Genomic DNA, 21,414 nt, shown 5'->3' on the forward strand with positions numbered 1-21,414 from the left:
GTGTTGTATGAACTAAATTAAGTTCAGTTACAGACTATTTGCAGAGATTCAGGATTTAGGAATTATTATTGTGTCAACTGTAATCGGCAAGTAGCTTGAAGGTCTCCAGAAATATTCAAAGGAGCAGGGAAAATGCACACAGCTATGTCCTGAACTCAAGACACACCAGCCCTACTTGGAACATTACCTAAGAAAATTTCTGTAGAAAAAATATTTTTGATATTTGGAGGCAAAGAATTTAAAAACAACACTAAACTGAGCTACCAAACAAGCATCAGTCATTGTCCTGTGTCCAAAAAGATTCTCAGTCTCCAACCAAGTGCATAACTGACTTTTTTTAAACTACCCCCTCTTCCTTTTTACTAACTCCGGTCAATGTCAGCGGGGATGAAACCTATGCCTGCTGTTTTATTGACTAATGTACTCTCCAGTTCTCCACAGCTGTAGGAATTCAATTTAAAAAAAACAAACCAACGTCATCTTGTCCCAATTCTTGGAGAAAACTTGATTTGAGTATGATTTGCTCTGTGTTTACAACATTTGAAGCAGATATTTTTAACTCCGACTGTTTGTGCACCTCTAAACAGAATACACGAGTTTTTACAGTTAGTTAAAAGTTTTTAACAGCATTTTGAAATGAAATATTATTACACCGACTACCATACTGTACAGTATGCTTGTCTTCTTTCTGTTCTCAATTTTGGACTATATTTGACTTCTGATATACATTTTGAGGAAATAAAATATATAGAAAGGAATGCTAGATTATAAATTGTAGCCTTATGTGGAAAATCCAAGCCTCTCAGAATCATATATTAAGAAAAAATTAAGTTCTTTATCAGTTTTAAAAATAAGAATACGGATTAATTCTTTCTTGAAACAAGAAGCTTGTTTTTTGCTTTTGTTAAATAAAAACCTACTGTTTTATTAAGTCCAAATAAAATTTGCATTTTGGAGAACTAAGACCACATTTTGAAATTCTGATTATGTAGAATTTGTGATTCATATTTCAAGGGGAAAAGGTAATGGTTCTCTTAAAGGAGCAAATTTTCCAGGCATGCTTTCATGAGATATTTTAAATAGAATATAGCATTTAGATTTTATTCCTATTCCCTTATTAAAGTCATTCAAGTTAGTAACCAATAAATATTGTAATGTCAGAAAAACATTGAAGAACTTTGAGGTTTTCGTACTGTCGTATATTATCATTATATATATTCATGTTTAAGAATCTTCTTATTAATGCTAGTTAAAGGTAGGGGAGCAATAACCAAGGAATTAGTGCTTCAGATGGGGCTGTTAATATGTTCTGGATGGGGCTGATGTCCGTTAGGACTTTTATTATTTGTAGGACAAAACTATTTAGAGATACTATATTCATATAACCACCATCATCCCCTAAGAAATAGCAAATATTGTTAATCTTTTAATTAGCAGCTAGCTTGGGATTTTATTTTACTGTTCTAGTACTTATAATATGAAAGTCCTTTGCACTCTTTTTAATAGCTGCCTTTTCAGATGCTTTTTTACTTTACATTGGTAGCCTGTGTGGAAGACAATCCAAGTAGAGTACTCAGTACACATACTGTATGTTGGATCCTCAAGGGCTCTGGCTGTGGCTTTTGCCAGATGAAGCCTTTTGATTTTGAGGCTGATGAAACACAGTGCTGTTATTGATCTGTGCATGACATACCCTGTTCTCTGCTGGCAGAGTGTAGCAACATTTATCCAGGAATTTGTGAAATGTCACTTGGATCATGTTTGTAAGATAAACTGTGTGAAAAGCAGAGTCCAAGCTAAGGGTATATGTGAGATTGAACGTGACTCTCTTCTTTCTTTCAATGTCCTGCTCTAGCTCAGCCAAAGGCAATGCTTATGTTTTTAGCATTAAACTTCAGATAATTTAGAAAAGTATGATTGTCACTTGAAATACTCTGTGAAATAACATATTATTTTACCACTCTTATTTTGAATAGAGTGCATATGAGATCAGAGTATGTTCACTCTGTTGAACTTCATTCTGTGATCTGAATAACACTAGTCAATAATTGTATATAAGGGGGAAAAGCCAGGCCTTGTTTTTGAGCCAAACAAGAGCTTCCTACATGACATCAACTATGTAAAAAGTAGTAAAGGTAGCAATAGATCCACACACCTGTAATGCAAAAATTTCTCCCTTGGTCTTGTAACTTTTTCTTTATCTTGATTTGGATTCGGTGTGCCTGTATCAGCAAAACATTTGAAATGTTTGTCTTCCACAATATACTACTGCCTTTCTTATTGATTACTTATTCTTATTTACTGCCTTTTTTTCTGAGAGCTCAAGTGATTTACAACAGACTCTTAATTATATCCCCACAAGAAACTTATCAAGTAGCCTGGATTGAGGGAAAGTGACTGACTCAGAGTCACTGGTTGATGGACAATGTTAACCTAGATCAGTCCAATACTTTAAAATATTCTGACTCTCTAATGCAGCATTTGTTATTAAAATTATTTTAAAAGGGTGGAATATGGAGAATATGGCTCCCTTTATTGAAACAGCACTGTCTCATTTCTTATCTTTTCTCATCCTCTCATTTTTCTTACTATTTTCTCCTATTGGTTTCTTATGATTTATCAATTGTTGTTTGTAACTAATGATTATGACCCATGACCTAATCACTTGCTGTTTATACAAACACTATGAGCTTATGCACCAGAGACAAATTCCTTGTGTGTCTGATCACACTTGGCCAATAAAGAATTCTATCCTATCCTATCCTATTCCTATTCCTATTTCTATTCCACCCCATTCCACCCCACTCCAACCCAACCCAATCCAAGCCACTCCACTTCTGCTCTGCTCTACAATTTAACTGATGTAGAATAATCTCAGGTTTTTCTAGCAACTGAAACTAGTATAGAGTTGAGAGATTTGCCAGCTACAGTTACTAGCTGTATTCAATAATTCTATTAAAAAGCTACTCATTTTAACTAATTCTTTTGCATTAAAAAAACAGTGCAGCTGTGTGTTACTTACGGTGCTCAAATGTAATCAGTCATTGGTGATCAAAAAATGAAGAACACACATATTGAGCAAATAACTCATCTAAACAAGAGAAATGATAGCATCAACCTCAGGAAGAATCTACAGACCTGCAATTTCTGACACTCAGACTAAGCTGAATAATGTCTATTTAAAACAGTGGCTTGGTCTTGGACCATAAGCAAATAAATAAATCAGAAGATTTGCAGAGGCAAATTCTCTGCAGTCTCATAAATCATGAACATATATGCTAAATAGATTTATATGTGTGTGTAATTCTTCAAATTTCCAGCATTGCAAATAATAGGTTTGTTTGTTTGTTTTTGTTTTTTGGCCTCAGTTGCATAGTCCCTGCCTTTTTAGAAACCAAACCACTTGGATTCTCAGATCTTTCCCAGCTATTGAGTTTTCAAATTATTTTAGATATCCTTTTCTCTAAAACATAAAGATCTGAAGAATTGGATTGTGCCATATTTTATTGGTTTCTTGATTACTAGCCTTCTCACAATTCTGCAGATAGTTTCAGGTAAGTGTTTTAATGTTAGTTGAGAACATCAAACAGAAGTGTGTGAACTGTAATATATAACACAATGATAAAAAAAGAAAAAGTAATGTACAGCACATTTAATAGCAGATAAATGAAGCAATGATGTATCTAAACATTTGGGAGCAATTTTCCTTTTCAGAAGCAGATTTAGATACTTATGTTTATAAATATATATATATTCAAGTGGTATATACTCATAACTGGGAGTCAAATATACTTTTTATTACCAATATTTGCAAGTATTAGTAATAATATTATAGTATCAGTAATGTGGCCCAGTTTAAAACAAATTCCTTTGTTCTGTGGAGTGTTAATATCTTCTGCTTCTCTAATCATTGCACAGGAGGAATTACAGGAAAAATTCTCTCCTTACTTTGAAAAAATAAATTTTGACAAATCCTGCTTACATTTTATGTATGCAATGAGTTACTGTCTTCATTTGGTACAAAATAGTTGCCTTAAATAATAAACAAGCTTTTTAAAGGCAGGTTTTCCACATAATTTTTATTTCAATTTCATTATATTTTTCTAAGTGGAAAACAGATGGTAGCATTTTTCCCCCATTGAATGTTAGTGCAACATATTTTTGTGCCTGATATCTGAACATATGAATAGTTAGGATTGCTGGTGTTAAATTTGTAATGAGTTGTAGGGATTGTAAAATTCCCAGATTGAGCATCATGTACGTTTTTCATGAGACTAATTCTAAGATAGGGTAAATAGTGGCTAAAAGTAAGATTTCCTTTGACTTCGGCTCAACTACTGGTGGCTTTGTGGTCATATCCACATAAATTTCGTGGTAATAATAGAGAAGTGCTTTACCACAGCTTTGTTTCAGGTTTTATATTTTTAACTAAACAGTTTTTCAACTTCCTTTATGGCTCTGGTTTTAAAGCTCCGGATTTTTCAAATATGAGGCTTCAGTCCTGCCTTAAAATACCAGAAACCGATGGTGAAATCTTGTACATGCAAAGCATGTGCTCACTTCATTCAAGTGATGTCTTATTTTTCAAATATGACATTGATAATAGAATCAGTCTTCTGTCAGTGTTGTTTCTGCCCACTAAGTAATCATAATTTGCCTTCTGACAAGGGAATAAAGAAATTAGTGTAAAAGTTAATTTCCATGCCTTAGGCTTGATCAATGCTCTAGGCAGATGTCATTCTTGCTAGTGAGACATAAGCCCCAAGTGTTAATTTTGTTCATGCACAATCTTTTTTTTAAATAGATTTTTTAATAGACTGTTGCTTGAGTAGTTCAGTCATGTAAGAAATGGCTTTTCAGAGGTGATTCTAGGATTTATGTTTTAAATATATATTGTAGTTTCATTTGAGAGGCCAGTGGTAGCAATGGTTTCTGTTGTATGACTATCCATAGCTTACTCTTTATAAGCATTGTTGTTTCTAGGTAAACAAAGTTTGTTTCTAGGTAGCAAGAATTTAATAGCCATGGGGGTCATGACAGAATAAGGATCAGCAACCTTTTCAAGCTAGGTACATCATAAGAATGTCTTTCCTACCCTCATGTAATATTTTTTAAATGCCCCAATTAATTGAATCTCACATTGTTTTGGTATTCTTGCTAGAAGTTTCATTAATTTTATAGATAAAAATATTTTCTAGAGATTGAAAGGACCTAAGGTTATATATGCTTCTTCATCATATCTCTAAACTGAGTCCTGGATTTACCTTAACCAAAATAAGCATGTTCTTAGGGCACCGAGAGAAAGGGGCACCACAAAATTTCCCCCTCCTAACTAAAAATCCCTTTACTTTTTCACTTACACACTCAATTTTAGTTTCCACCACTTATTGAGTCCTAATATCTTGTTAGTTAAACAGTGGAAGGGCCAAGGGGCACCATTGTTAGGTTGTGCTTGGGTCATCAGTTGGTTTTGGGTGATAGGAATTAATTCCTTGCTATAGAACATATTTAAAAATATTGTAATAACTATATATAGTATAATTTTATGTTCTGTAAGATTGACATATTGGAGAGATGGGTGTTATATAAATTTAATATTTAAACTATTTATGAGTTGATAGTGCTAATCTACATTTCTCTTCTGGGGTATAAACACTTTTTAAAGATTTTTTTTTAAATTCTACCTTTGTTGTTTTTATAAATCATACAAATTGTCAAACTTACCTAATATTCCTTCCCCCTCTTGCTTTTCCCACAAAGACGATCTTGTGTGGTAAGTTGGGCTGAGAGAGAGTGACTGGCCCAGGTCACCCTGCTGGCTTTCATGGTTAAGGCAGGATTAGAAGTCACAAACTACTACTTTCTAGCCTGGTGCTTTAACTAGTATACCAAACACTTCATTAGAAATTGGGATTTTTGGTGCTTTAAATATTCTTAAAAACTGTTTGGTTAATTTCATACCATATTTAGAATGACTTCAATAATAATATAGCGAAACACAATTGTCAGAGCTGTTGGTGGAGCATATCTTGAAGTTATGTTCATTTATACTAGATAACTGAACTTCAAGGAGAATCAAGTCATGATAGGCTATTAGCAGTAATTAGAAAGATTCAACTCAATGAGATGTCAACATTGGATTGCTTAAAGAAACAGCTGAATGTCAGGCACTTGAAAATAAAGTATTTCTTTCCCTGACATCCAGGTATGGTGTATGAAATATGAAATGTTAATTTAACTTTTCTGCTTATTATTCATGTGCAATATTATTTTGTCATTCAGCTACTACTTTGACAGAATTCAACGAGTCTTAGAAGAGTGCTTCTGGAATAAAAGATTAATCTGGCCAAAGGCTGATGAAGTCTAATAACTATCTAAACTAGGTGTTAAAAAGTCTGCTATATTGCTTTGTTTTGCCTGACATTTTGTGATATACCATATTGTCTTCCAACAAATATCCAAAGGTAGTTTATAAATATGTGCTCTGCCATTAAAGAAATTCTAAATTGTAGATGATAACAATAATAATAAGCTTTGTGCAAAGATCAATGGAACGATGGAAGGAACAGTTGCTGGTCAATGGTTGTAGATTGGGAAAAGTTAATATCAAACAGGAATATTTTAAAGAGACACACTCTCACAATTACTGTGGTCATGGCACTTATTCCTCAGGCGACAATATTGAATAACTCAGGCATGGCTATGAAACCTCAAAAACAACTACCAGGCTACCCCATCTCTTTTACATGGATGATCTATATGGAAAAATACCATCTGAAATAGAATCACTGCTCAACACTATCCATATATACAGCAGTATGTTGCAATGGAGTTGGACTGAACAAATGTGCCATGCTCAAACAGAGGGAAATAGCGAAAAATGAAGGAATCAACTTGCCCTGTGGAAATAACATCAAAAGTCTGGATGAAGATGGTCATCACAAATACCTGGGCATCCTCCAAGATGATAGCATCAACCACACTAAAGTCAAGAAGAAGTGAATCCATCAAGAGAGTGAAGAACTTAACATACAAACTCAGTGGAAGAAAAATAATCAAAGCAATGAACACCTGGACAATTCCAGCCATTAGATGTACAGCTGGAATAGCTGGACTGAAGCAGAACTAAAAGCACTGGCTAGGAAAATCAGAAAAATAATGTCAATGAATCACGCCCTTCATCCTTTCAGCGATTTTAACAGACTTCATTTAGCAGGGAAAGTAGGTGGGTATGGACTGTTGCAAGTACATCAGATGGTTGAAGAAGAAAGTACTCTGAAAGTACAATGAGAACAAATGTTACCCTCACTTAACAAAAATTTATTCAGTCACACATAGCATTAATCTATTTCCCTTATCTCTGTAATAGAAATATAGGGCAAGTTCAAACAATATCTAAATTCAACCAAAATCTTGGACAGTTTTCTACAAAGCAGTTGATAGAAATAGAGACCAGTCCTTTTCAACTCCACAAGCCTAGATATTCGGTTTACTCAGAGAAATACATCACTTTTATTGCAATAAACTCCATATATCAAAGACTGGTACATTTTATTCTAATTAAATAGTAATATGTTAAATTTTTAAAGAAACATATACTCAAACAAACAAAAAATAAAGTATATGTTTCACATTCATATACGTATATCTTTGGAAAAAAAGTTAACAGGCTGTGACAGATACTATAATTCAACAATATTGTGGAAACATAGTAGGAAATCTGTTGTTTAGTCAACATACATTTCTTGATGAACTCAGTAGATAATAGAAAAGCCAGCAGATGCATGGGCAAACTGACTGAATTTAGTGTAAATAGCATGCATTAGTCCAAAATCTCTTTAGATGACTGGCAGCAGGTTAGAAGAGCAGCTGTAGGTGTAGAAAAAGCCAGTTCCTTTTCTGTAGATACACTATATTGCCAAAAGTATTCGCTCACCTGCCTTTACTCGCATATGAACTTACTGTAAGTAACATCTCATTCCTAATCCATAGGGTTCAATATGACGTCGGTCTACCCTTTGCAGCTATAACAGCTTCAACTCTTCTGGGAAGGCTGTCCACAAGTTTAGGAGTGTGTTTATGGGATTTTTGACAATTCTTCCAGAAGCGCACTTGTGAGGTCACATACTGATATTGGACGAGAAGGCCTGGCTCTCAGTCTCCGCTCTAATTCATCCCAAAGGTGGTCTATCGGGTTGAGGTCAGGACTCTGTGCAGGCCAGTCAAGTTCATCCACACCAGACTCTGTCATCCATGTCTTTATGGACCTTGCTTTGTGCACTGGTGCACAGTCATGTTGGAAGAGGAAGGGGCCAGCTCCAAACTGTTCCCACAAAGTTGGGAGCATGGAATTATCCAAAATGTCTTGGTATGGTGAAGCATTCAGAGTTCCTTTCACTGGAACTAAGGGGCCAAGGCCAGCTCCTGAAAAACAACCCCACACCATAATCCCCCCTCCACCAAACTTTACACTTGGCACAATGCAGTCAGACAAGTACCGTTCTTCTGGCAACTGCCAAACCCAGACTCGTCCATCAGATTGCCAGATGGAGAAGCACGATTCATCACTCCAGAGAACGCGTCTCCACCGCTCTAGAGTCCAGTGGCGGTGTGCTTTACACCACTGCATCCGACGCTTTGCATTGCACTTGGTGATGTATGGCTTGGATGCAGCTGCTCGGCCACGGAAACCCATTCCATGAAGCTTTCTGCGCACTGTTCTTGAGCTAATCTGAAGGCCACATGACGTTTGGAGGTCTGTAGCAATTGACTCTGCAGAAAGTTGGCAACCTCTTTGCACTATGCGCTTAAGCATCCACTAACCCCGCTCCCTCAGTTTACGTGGACTACCACTTCGTGGCTGAGTTGCTGTCGTTCCCAAACACTTCCACATTTGTTGCACAGGTGGCATCCTATCACAGTTCCACACTGGAATTCACTGAGCTGCTGAGAGCAACCTATTCTTTCACAAATGTTTGTAAAAACAGTCTGCATGCTAGGTACTTGATTTTATACACCTGTGGCCATGGAAGTGATTGGAACACCTGATTCTGATTATTTGGATGGATGAGCGAATACTTTTGGCAATATAGTGTATATTTTGATACTGATTCTCAGAGGATTTTAATTACCTTTGTGTGTTCTTTGTATGTCATAAGCAATAGAGGAAACATAATTAAAGTATTAGAATTTAAATCAGAGCAAAAACTTTTGTTGAAAAAGAATGTGTTTAAAACTAAAATACTTAATACAGCAATGTTTATTTAGTAGCCTTATCACCAAATGCCATTATTTTTAATAGTCTCACTTTATAGTCCAAGTATATTATTTTACCAAAATATATTTCCATTAAGATGTTCATTCTAATATATACCTTTAAGTAGATTATACTGCTGTCCAAATAATTTTATTCCAAACTTCACTGGAAATGTTTAATCAGCACATTTAGCTTTTAAAGGAATCCTATGAAAATAGCAGTGAATTTTCTTTCATGTGTTTCTAGCTAGTAGTATGTTTACCTAACAATTTAAGAAAATCATAAATTTGTTATGTTTCCATTGGTTTCAACTGACCATAGAAAATGCATGCATTTGTATGTTCATGCACCTGAATGAATTATGAATGGATCCTTATGAATCATATGAATTCATATGAGTCCATATGAATCTTCACTGGAATTTTGGTGAGTAACACTAGTAAGGTTAAATTTCATGTTTTTTTTTTCTTTCAATCATGTCCGATTCTCAAAGACTGCCTGGACAAGTCCCTGCATTTTCTTGGCAAGGTTTTTCAGAAGTGGTTTGCCACTGCCTCCTTCCTAGGGCTGAGAAAACTTTCTCCTTCCTAGGTTGAATGGCCCAGAGTCATCCAGCTGATTTCAAGATGGAAGTAGAACTCATATCTTCCAATTTCTAGCCTAATGTCTTAATCATGACATTAAACTGATTCTAAAATTTCATGTATTATCTAAATATAGTTTTATTTTAATTACTAAATTACATAGAATATTGTATAATTTAAAATTGTTTTTTCCCCTATAAATAGTTTAAAGTGACCACCAAATAAGTATGTTCTCATGTAAATCAATACACATGATGCTACATAAAGTATTAATGGGTAGAAATAAGTATATAGTCTATACTTTGGACTGATCATATATTATGCCAATAGTCCTACTCTAACATTGTAACGTTTTCCACTTTGAATAAAACATATTAGTTGTTCAGCTTTTAATAAAAACACTTGCTTTAGTACAGGTTATTCTGCTTGAATTCAGAATGTCTTTGCTAAGAGGTTGAATGCATGAGTACCACCTGACTTGTGATAAACTAGTCCAATAAAATGAAATGCAATTTTTTAAATAAACAAGAACAACAAAGTGCAGGTAGTTGAGTTATGATCATAATTGAGCCTAGCAATTGTAGCTGTAAGTCATGACAGTGCTTATAGCCACAATTTATTTTATGACCTTTTTCTGTTGGTTGTTAAGCAAACCCAGTGTTCACTATGGATCGGTTTTTACTGGACCAGAAGTAGAAATCAGTTTCTGGTAAAATCATCATAAATTACAGTATTATCACATGACGATGGGACACTGTAAATCGCCATAAACATAGGCCAGTTGCCAAGTGTGGTCACATGACTGCGGAGGGACCCTGATCATGAAACTTCTAAACTTGGTCATAACTAGCTTTTCTTACAAAGTGATTGGTCATAAGTCAAGAACACCCACAATTGATAAAAGCTACTAAGAATCAAACAACAAATCTAAAAAGGGAGCAAAACCTGGGCAAATATTACTTTTCAGAAGATATTTAGCTCATTTCACTATTATACTGAGCCTATAGTTCTCTGAATTTGTGCTTTTGCACTAATTGGGATTTTTCAGAAGGATTTTTTAAAACTCCTCTGAATACGCTGTCGTTTTCTCTAATTGCTTATGTCAAATTACACATTAAAAGCATGTTTAAAATATTATTGTCAGGTTCTTGGACTCTTTGACCAGTGTATCATTAAAATCTTTGTGGCTTTCTGCTGAGTGTAAAGAAGTAAAATATTGTTGTTACTATTCCAAAATTAAAGCAAATATTACATATTTCATTTTCCGATATATTCTGATACACTGTTTCTGTGAAATAAACTATTCTGATCCAGTGTCAATCAAATTCAATAAGCCTGAGTTTGTGTGCATGCTTTCATTCGAACTAAATCTCTAACAAGCCTCATCTGCTAATTGGAATTAACATTTATGTTGCTAAATGAGAAGCATTTTGGCTGCAGTATGAGGAGGTAAGTCCTACCCAATGGAATAAACAACTAACATCTGTTATCTTGTCCTGCTCCAGCTTGGCTTTTACATGTAAAGTGCATCACTTTCAGGGTCAAGGTTATGGAATTTGTGGTTCCCTGGCTGTGTGGTATGTACATGAGGAAGAGAAGAAACAATAGCATAAAGACCAACCAAACAGACATTGTGTACTATGTGCTTTGCTTTAACCTTTACAAGTCCTATAAAACAAGACAAAACATCATATTCTCTAGAATTTTTTTAGTAGAATGGGCGTATTTATTCTGAGAGCCATTATAGCCAATCCAATGTAACTACAAAGTAGTTACGCTACATATCTCTGCATTTTTCTACTTATAGCACTAATAGTATTAATAGGGGCAGGATAATGCAGTATTATTGCCATTGTTTATTGCACCCCTTTTCTTTTACATGTTGCAAGATAACTACCATCAACCAGTCTCCGATCTCTTTTTAGCTTTAAGTTTATTTGTACTTTGAAAACCAATATATGCAGCCCATTTTATTGCAATTTGGACATCATGATGAATATTGTATTTTGTAAAGCAAAACTATAATAATATAGAATATTGTTAATAATTGCATACTGAATACAACTATTCCTATTATTTTTGCATCTGGAAAACAGACCCTGACATCCAGCCTGACTGAATTGCAACGAGAAAAATCAGATTTGCAAGGAAAATTGGATCACCTGATCCAGACAACCAAAGGGAGAGAAGGCCTGTCTCTTCTAGCATCTGGCCATACTGGAATGGCACCAGCTACTCTTGTTAAAACTGTAGATTTGGAAATGAAGCAGCTACAGTGTAAACTGAAGGTGACCATTTTATGCTATGAAATAGTTAATGGGCATCTTATTTAGGATAGAGAATATCAGACATTTTAGTGACTGAAAAGTGGATGAAAATTAAACACATCTTGAGATATGAGATTACTTGGCTGTTAAATTATTTGTAACAATTATAATTCAATAACTAAAATTCAAACTCTACGAATATCTGGTTTGTTGAAAGTATTTTAAGATTAGTAATCTAGTTTTTATAGTATAAGTAGTCAAAGGGTATTGGGGTTTTTTTTTTGTAAAAATGAAGAACACTTTACTTATTGCATGTGCTATGAATGAAGCAATATATACTTTTTCATTATTGCTGTCTCTGAGAAAATTTCTCCTCTGTTTAACTATCCTCAAATAACTTTTGCCCAAGAAAAACAGCTATGAAATGGCACCTTACCTGCGCTTTAAGGCAAGTAAAAAGTTAAGGGGTCATCTCCTTGTGCGGATACTGAAAGCTAAGAGAATTTGGAGGAAAAGACTGAAGCAAAAGAAGATAATAGTCACTGAAGAGGAAAGAACTGATAGAATAACGCAGGGAAGTGAAGGGAAAAGATCAATGGTGTGTGTGTGTGTGTGTGTGTGTGTGTGTGTGTGTGTGTAGATATAGATATAAGCCTTAAAAACACTGGTAAGGATTGTGAAAAAACAAACAGGCCATTTATATCCATGCTTTGTGTTGGTTACACAGTTTCATTAAAAAAAGTATTAATTTGTAAATCCCTGGGTAAAAGAGACACAGCTACAATAATCCTGGTATTACACACATTTAAGATACTATGTAACAAAAAGAGGAGCTGACAGCGCATAAAGATTTTTATGCATAAAAATAATCTTTTTTAGCATGAAGATTATTATCATCTTGGGTTGGTGACAAGAAGATTTTAAAATATATTTATTTATTCCCAAAATCAAATTAAAAGGAATTATGCTACTTCTGTTCAGATAAATCCAGGATTGTCACAGATGTCCTATATTTTATTTTCTCCACGTCTGTTTTGCCAACATCGCTCCCAAGAAACTATCATTCCTGGAACAGATGTGTGCAAAATTATATCTAGAATTTCAAGGAATCTCTCAGATCAAATCAATGCTTGTAAAAATCAATGTAGTTTTATTTCCTTAAATTGCAATCCTGTTGTCCAGTGCCCAAGAAGGGTTATAAGAGTTGAAAGAAGTCATCCTTTGAGAGTGTATTATTTGGTCCTAGAAATATCATCAAAGTATAGTACAGAAACTTCACCAGCCTGTCTTCTCCTATAAGAGTACCCCAAATACAGAAAAAGTAAACAATAAGTGTGTCAAAGTCAAGCTAGGGAATATCCTCAGAGTTATTGATAAAGTTTTAGCTATTCTAGGCCAGTTTTGGATAGAATATTGAAATCAATCAAAAGTGTTCCTGGGAGAAAGGTGGAAGTACTTTTTCTGTTTTTATTCTGCCATGCAACAATACTGCTAAGACCTTGGATTTGTCGGAGGCTTCAACATTACATCTTAAAATAGGATTGCTCTCCTTTGTCTTCTACTTCTTGAAATACATCCAATGTGTTAGTTAATCTCACTAGAAAAGCTGATAACGAGCAAACAAAGCATGTTCATGTAATACAATAGTTTTCATTGTGTTTGAGAACTGATAACAGTAATGACTGGTAAGGAGTGCCTTGGCCCATGCCAGATGCTACTTTTTTTTTCTACTGTTCAGATGAGGCAATACTTATCCATTTGTGGTTACTTTCTGCTCTGATTAGTGCAACACTTTCTACATCAGCTTGAAAGGTGTCCATAACATTTTAGTTGATGCAAATTAGCTAAAACCAGCAGGAAAGTCCCTTATAAAGATCTTCTCTGCTGACACAGACTCATCTTTCTGGCAGGTGAGGGCAGACCTTTTGTAGCATTTCTCCCAGGCTATAAAATGTACTAGCTTGGGAGTTGCTCTTGACTTCTACTCTGTCAGGACTCTTTGGCCAAGGTTTGAATTGTTGATTGATTTTAACATCTATTTTGTTAATATGAATCTGTGTTTTTTAAAGAAATGTTTACATTCTTTTTTTGGATTTTTAAATTTTGGTACTTGCCTTGGGTATTGTCAGTTTAGGAAGACGGGGTATCAATCAAATAGATATAAACAAAAAATCTTAAAACTCAGTTACAGGAGAAAAAAGAACTTATTAATAAATGAGTGATAAAAAGTAAACAATTGAAGACATTACATTATTAACAAGAAAAACATAAATCTATAAAGTTAGCATAAGTAATGAACTATTACAAATATATATTAGAATTTAATATACTAAACTACTCATTTGTTAACACATGAATTGTGTTATATTAAATTATAAAACCACCAAGACAGTGGCATGAGAATACAGTATACATGCACATGTTACGATACTAAGATTTTGTTTGATGGTTTAATCAAATTTAGATACTGCTCATCTCACACTTGGAGATACTGGGGGAAAATGCCAAAGCTAACATTTAGTAATTAAGTTCTGAAAATAATCATTAAACATTATAATATTGCAATATTAAAATACTATATAGAGAGAGCATCTATTGCAATTCTGTACAGTATTGCCTTATCTGGCCAACTGCCAACAAAAGTTTGCCATTTGTCATATAATATAGGGATCACAATCCCCCAGTAATATCTGTCATAAATTGTTCAGAATTTTCAGGAAGTTTGGAGATAATCATGTTCTTATATATGTCTCTGTAAAACAGAAACATAAAAGGATGCATGATATAGAGTCGCCCACTCTTATTTCACAGGAGCAATGTTTTTACTGAAGAGAATTTTTTTGTATCAGCCCTCCAGAATTGCTGACAAAAGAATATTGAAACAGGCAAGACTGAACACGGCAATATTTAAGACTGAGTTTTTGTTATCATCCCACTTCTTATGAATTAGGTCTGATTCTCAGTTGTTATATTTACAGAAATTGTGTGCAATCAAACTGCCAATCTCTATCAAGAAGCCTTTACCCTCAGTGTAGCCTTTGGTTGTTTGTATCACATTCTTGACAGCATTTAGCAATGAAACACCACATTGGAATATTTTCTTCAGGACTCCTTGACTCAAATAGACTGGACTGCTAGTGATCTGTCAGTATTAAAGGATCCAGGCTTGATCTGTGGAAGAAGTCAAGGCAGTAGTTAAGAATTGTTAACAAGGCCCTGGTCTTTTCTTCCTCTAGCTCACTTCTAGTGAAGTCCTGTATAACTAGCAAAGAAAATACAAAATTATGACACTTTTCTTTTCAATTTCCTGATTTGAGTTATTCAAAAATCAGCAGATGCAAAATATTTTTTAATAAGTCTGTGAGCATGTTCACTCAAATTTTGTCCATCCACTTTGGTATAAAGAATTAAATCCTAAACCCTAAAATTATAAGTATTTGATTAATAGCATAAATAACTTAAATAAGACTTCAAACTGCCTGGGAAACTCTTTTAAACTCCAAAATTGTGTACCATATAAATAGCTTTTTTTTCTGCCAAATTTTAGCAACACTAGAAATGGGTTTTGAGATCAGGTTTCCTGCTTCCACGTTTACCCAATGATTGCTGGAAGACATTTGCTTCATTTCCCTTCCCATTCCTACCATGTTATTTTCCACAGGAAATGGCTTTTTTTTCATTGAACATAAGACCTTAAGCACTGCAGGGTAACCTATTACAGAAGCCCACTTGAAATAAGTTTCCATATTTACATAAAGCATTTAAGTTCCTTTAATGGGATATTGGCATTTTCCTATTAATAAAAGTCGGCAGCAAATACAAACCTAGAAACTTCAGTGATTATTATGCCATCATTTGTCATTTTAACTGATTTCTTAGTAAATTGCATATATTTAAAGATTGGGTGATGTATCTGTTGAAATAATTCTGATGTCATAGGTATGTTTGGACCAAATGAAAACATTTCATTCTGTTCTGTAATGAATAGCATCTACAAAAATAGATCTTGGCATTATACAGTATGTGAATCTGAATATCATATACCATAGTTTATGAAATGAAGTATGAATCCAGCAAGCTGTAGCTTATTCATTCATACTCATTGAATAAGTGTGTGAAATTGCAGTTTAGAGCAATTTAAGGTGAGTGTTTTTGTATTACAAAATCCTGAAACTGACAATAATTAAAGAAAACTTTAATCTTGAATGCAATTTTGCAAATGTCTAAGAAATAAAAATATTAAAGTAGAACCAAGTATAAATAGGAACTTTTCCAATCTAGCATAATGTAGCATTTACATATTTATCAGCAGCAGCTTAAAACCCCTGTTTGGGAAAAACTTAGTCATATATGTTTTTATTTCTAAAACTCACTGTTAGACATCATAGGTAGAATTCTGGCAGAGATAGTCCATTTGGAAAATAAGATGAAATTTATCCACTGTAGGCTAGTCTTGAATAAGACCAAAAGTGTCACCCTCAAACATTAATAACCTAAGTGCAAACACTTTAGTGTCACTTTTTGCTATACTAAAATCAAAATAGACTAACCTGTTAAATAGCAAAGTTTCACTCTGAAACACAAATGTGAACAGTTACAGCTCTGAGTAATTATACAGCAACATTACTGAGACTTTAATCAAATGTTTCATTCATTCATTCTAGAATGCAAATAATGAAATCACTAAACATTCATCAACCATTAAATCTTTGAAATCCGAAGTCCAAAGAAAAGAAGAACAGATTCAGGAACAGCAAGAAAAGTATGTCCCAGTTATCCATTGGTTGTGTTTGACTCCCCCTTTTGGCAAAAATGTATTTGCTTTATATTCATGGAGAATTTTCGGAAAGTGATCTTTCCATTTATATATTTTTCTTTTGGCTTTTTATGTGTGGTTCATATTATTTATTATTTTAGGAGAAAAGTATTAATACATATTTTTATTTTAAATTGCTGAGTAATTTTCAGTACAAAAGATGATATATATAACTGTAATAAAACATTTTTTAAAAAAAAAAATCCGATTCCAGTGTGCACCTGATTATATCCAGCTAAATGAATACCTCAGCATACTTGAAAGCAGTTTTTCAAATACAGTGGTTCTTTGCCTAAGGGCTAAGAAGCACATCAAGGTTTAGATACTTAAATTGGATTAAATGTCCAATTTTATAATTTCTGAAAAATGCAAAAAGACATTTTTATTTATTTTTGAGCTTATTAAAATGTACATTTTTGCAAATTAGTTGCTTAGTTAAACATAAATACCAAATTGTGAGTGAACCTAATAATGTTTAATCTTTGTAAATAAAAGTTATTTCATTAAAATGTTTCATCTTTAAAAGGATTTTTAAAAATGCATATTTTATTGATTAAAGCCTTAAGGAACACCTAACGAATTCAGCTGGAGGTGAGAGATAGCCTTCTGATATGCCTATGTCCAACCACTATATTACAGTATAGAGTAGAGACTGAATATGCTTCAATATTCTTGATTGTCCCCATAATAAGCAAATGTGTCTATTGAAATGTAAATTCTTTCCATTGGCTTTTACTGTTATTTTTTTGCTGGATCTACCAATATGTGATACCTTAAAGATATAAAAAGTAATAAAAAATAAAAAATGAATTCTGTATAAGTATTATGTTAGTTCATTTTATTGGGATACCTTGTTGTTGACACAAGAAAATATGAACAAGTAACAGTCATAAGTGTAGATTTTTGTCTGATATGTCACCCAATAAACAGTTTCTTATTTCTTTCCTTTAGATTTGTTATTTGGAAGTTGTACATTCTGGGGAAATCACATTTTCATTGTTGAAATTGGTCTTTTGATTTGCCATAGCATAGCTGCACTTTACTTTTTAAAAAGTACCTCATATTGATACAAAGGTTTTTATGTCCTAAATAGTAGTTCATAATCATGGCAGACAATTCACATGGTGACACTTTCAAAAAGCTATAATTAATTTTAATTTACTTTTCCCTTTTTATGCCTAGTAGACTAGTAAAATATTTTGCTCCCCTTTTGTTTATAATTATATCATCATCATAGTATGGTTTTCTATAAATTAGTGGTATTTTTATTGTTCTGAATTGCTACTATGAAATGTGGAGTTTAACAGAAGGTTAAATCTACTTTTAATGCCATTACACAAAGGGAAAACTTTGAAGACTTTTCACTTGATAAATTGTACAAAGATAAGCATGGAACTGGGCATTAACAATTATGTAAAATAATGGCATACTATGAAAATTTCATTTTCTCTTTATTTCAAGGATTTCTAGAATGGAAAGAGATATAAGTATGAAAAGGCATTTAATAGAAGATTGGAGGCTGCGTATGAAAACTTATCAGGAAAAGGAGAAAAGCTTTAATGAAACATTACAATGTCTAGAAGAAAAGGTCTTTATTTTTTAGTGTTTATTTTAAATCAACAAACTGAATTCCACCAGATTGATTAATTGTAGTAACCATCATTATGATTAGTACAGTTTCATTTTTGCAAAGATTGCTCTTAAAGCAGTCAAATAACAATGCGATAATTAAATGCTTCTTAGTATTTTGGGCATGTTGTTCAGCTGGAATTTCACGTATCTGTTTCTTGAAAAGAGACATCAAAGAAGAGTCTTCTCGCAGTGTAAATCAAGAGGAAAATATCATAAAGGGGAAACAATGACCTATAAATTATTTTTATAATAATAGTTATGTGTGATCCCTTCCATTGTTATATATTTAATGATTCCATTTTATGCTCTTCTGAAAGTTGTTTTCTTCATAAATATTTAATGCATTTTTCTGATGCTTAAACAGATTGGAAGAGAAACTGCTCCTTAGTACCTCTGCAGTGTGTTTTAGCCCTGTTTTATAGCAAACAAGTCACATGTGTAGGAATCTCTTAGGCTGCAAATCATAACATCCAAGAAACATAGAAACAAAGCACTACTTTGATTCTTTTTTAAAAGCAGGTGCTAGGTTTTTAGGTGCGAACATAGTTTCTGCTGGCAGTCATACATTGTCAGTTTCAGACAAAACTATCTTGCTCTGTGTATATGAGAAATCACTTAGATACTGTCAGACCAAGAGACAAAATTGGCAAGGTGGGAAAAATCTCAGACAATATAAAACTGAATCAGGATAATTTCTTGAAGAGAAGGCAGTATGAAAAAGCATTTTGGAGACCTATGTTATACAATGCAACAAGGTGGTGGTGATGTTTTAAGTATTAAAACTATTGTGATTTTCTGCCTACCTTCTGTTAGAAAAAAAAATCTAATGTATTATATGTAAGAATATGACCTCTTTAGATATGCTTTGTAAATTGATTCCTTTTTTATAGAGACTTGTTTTACAAATAATAAGTAGCTATTAACTGTTTGACTATATTATTTGTAAATTTTTCTCATCAGTACTATATGTTGACATGCTCACACGTTGCAGAGTTTTTAAGTGCTAGCGTTTGGCTTCTTGCCAGTGATTTTGATAAGTAGTAAAATGTTGTAGTCACATGCTCACTTATCTATAAATAAATTCTATTGATTTCAATGGATAATATCCATGTTTGAATAGAAGCCAAGATAGCCTGCATTCTATTCAGAAGGTAAAAATGAATTATGTACAATTAGATGTGTGAAATATTTTGATAGTGTTGATTTTCCACCTGAATTATTTAAATGCTTTCCTTAATAGTTTTTTTCTGGATGCTGTTCCAGGCAAAGGCATTAACTGAGGACTGTTCAAATAAAAAAATATCCATTGATTCATTAAAGCAGAGGCTTAATGTTGCAACCAAAGAAAAGACACAATACGAACAGATGTATCACAGAACTAAAGAAGACTTGGAGAAAAAGGTACACAATTATAGATATGGATGATTAAGATGATGATGATTTATTATACTTACACCATGTCTTCAGTTCATCAGGGTACTTGTATCCAATAACATTAAGGTGTACAAAAATATGAAAGAAAACACAGTTAAACAATTTCAAATTTATGCTAATAAAATTATTAAATTATTTAACAATCTATCCTGTTTTCTGGTGCACATTTTTTTTTACAAATAAATAGTTCCATGATTGATCCCTTTGCATTTTTAATTAAGTAGCATTTGTCTTGATTTTCATTTAAAGCCATGTAATATATGGTTGTAATTCAGAAGAAATTTCTGAAGTTGAATTACATTAATTATAATAGAATGTTGAATGCTTTTAACTAGGGTGAGATGTTATTTTCTAAAATTTACTTTCTTCTCCCACTATCCCTTTTTGTTAGGCAAAGTTCTGTATGAATTTATATTAATGCCAGGCTATTCTACATTTTGGAGTTCCTTTGTGTTTCTGGTTTGTTTGTTTGTTTGTTTTTATATATAGCAAAGGTTTGAAGGAGATCTCGGTGTTACACTGAATTATGACTAACAAAGCACCTAGAAAGAAACTTCGGATGCATTCTATTGTTACAGGCTTCAATCTTACATTATAAATCTTTCTCTGTTTTTTACAAATTATCTTCTCAGAGATTTTAAACAGTTGTGTATAGTTCAGCATAAACCTATCTCAGTTTCTCCTACAGCTTCAATACAGGAAGCATGAGCTTTTTAGAGCCAAGATATTCAGGTGTAATACAGTAAGCACTCAACACAGGACAGTTTACAGAGGAAGCAGCATCTGGACTTATACAAGACAGACAAGCAGGCACATTATTTCCCCTGAGTTTTAAACAAGACGGTCTTAGTGTGTTTTATATCTAACTGGAAGAATGGGCAGGAAAAAAGACTATAGAAGATGGCAATGAACTTTACAATTATTTTTTTTGTAGGATCTTCCAGACACTGTTAATTTCTTTCCAATTCAGAAATGCTACCGTGTTTCCCCGAAAATAAGACACGGGCTTATTTTATTTTGACCCACGAAATATGGCCTTGGGCTTATTATTGGGGGTGGGTGGGGTGGGGGTCTTATTTGCGCCAGCTGAGCGAGTGGCCGGCACTGCTCTGATGTGTCCTGTTACCGCCCTGCGTCGGGCTGGGCTTTCGTTGCGAGGGGGACAATCTGGGGAGTGAGAGAGTTAGGAAGCCGGGGCTGGCGTGGGGCCATTTCTCCAGTTAAGCGTCTGATTCATCCCCAGGGGTGAGCATTTTGCCTCCTCTCTGCCCCGGCTTGGAAGCTGCAGAGGAAGCCTGCCATGCCTGGCGAGGGGGGGAGAAGAGGCAACAAGAGAAGGCAGGTCTCGCTCCACAACTCTCACTTCTCCTCCACCCCACTTGCCACCCCTCTCGCTAAAGAGACGGTGGGGAAGGGAAGCATCCT

At 33.9% G+C, this 21,414-nt stretch overlaps 1 protein-coding gene across 1 annotated transcript in view; it reads left to right on the forward strand.

The window, feature by feature from the left end:
* CNTLN (centlein) overlaps positions 1–21,414 on the forward strand; it is a 216,945-nt gene that overhangs the window by 161,696 nt on the left and 33,835 nt on the right. Inside the window, exons 18-21 of the mRNA XM_081940175.1 lie at positions 11,937–12,128; positions 16,772–16,869; positions 18,385–18,511; positions 19,819–19,956. Of these exons, the coding sequence (XP_081796301.1) occupies positions 11,937–12,128; positions 16,772–16,869; positions 18,385–18,511; positions 19,819–19,956 (555 nt within the window). The remainder of the gene's footprint in view (positions 1–11,936; positions 12,129–16,771; positions 16,870–18,384; positions 18,512–19,818; positions 19,957–21,414) is intronic.

This window comes from Natrix helvetica (assembly GCF_964273705.1).
Source record: "Natrix helvetica genome assembly, chromosome: 2".
In the NCBI taxonomy this organism is placed as follows: Eukaryota; Metazoa; Chordata; class Lepidosauria; order Squamata; family Natricidae; genus Natrix; species Natrix helvetica.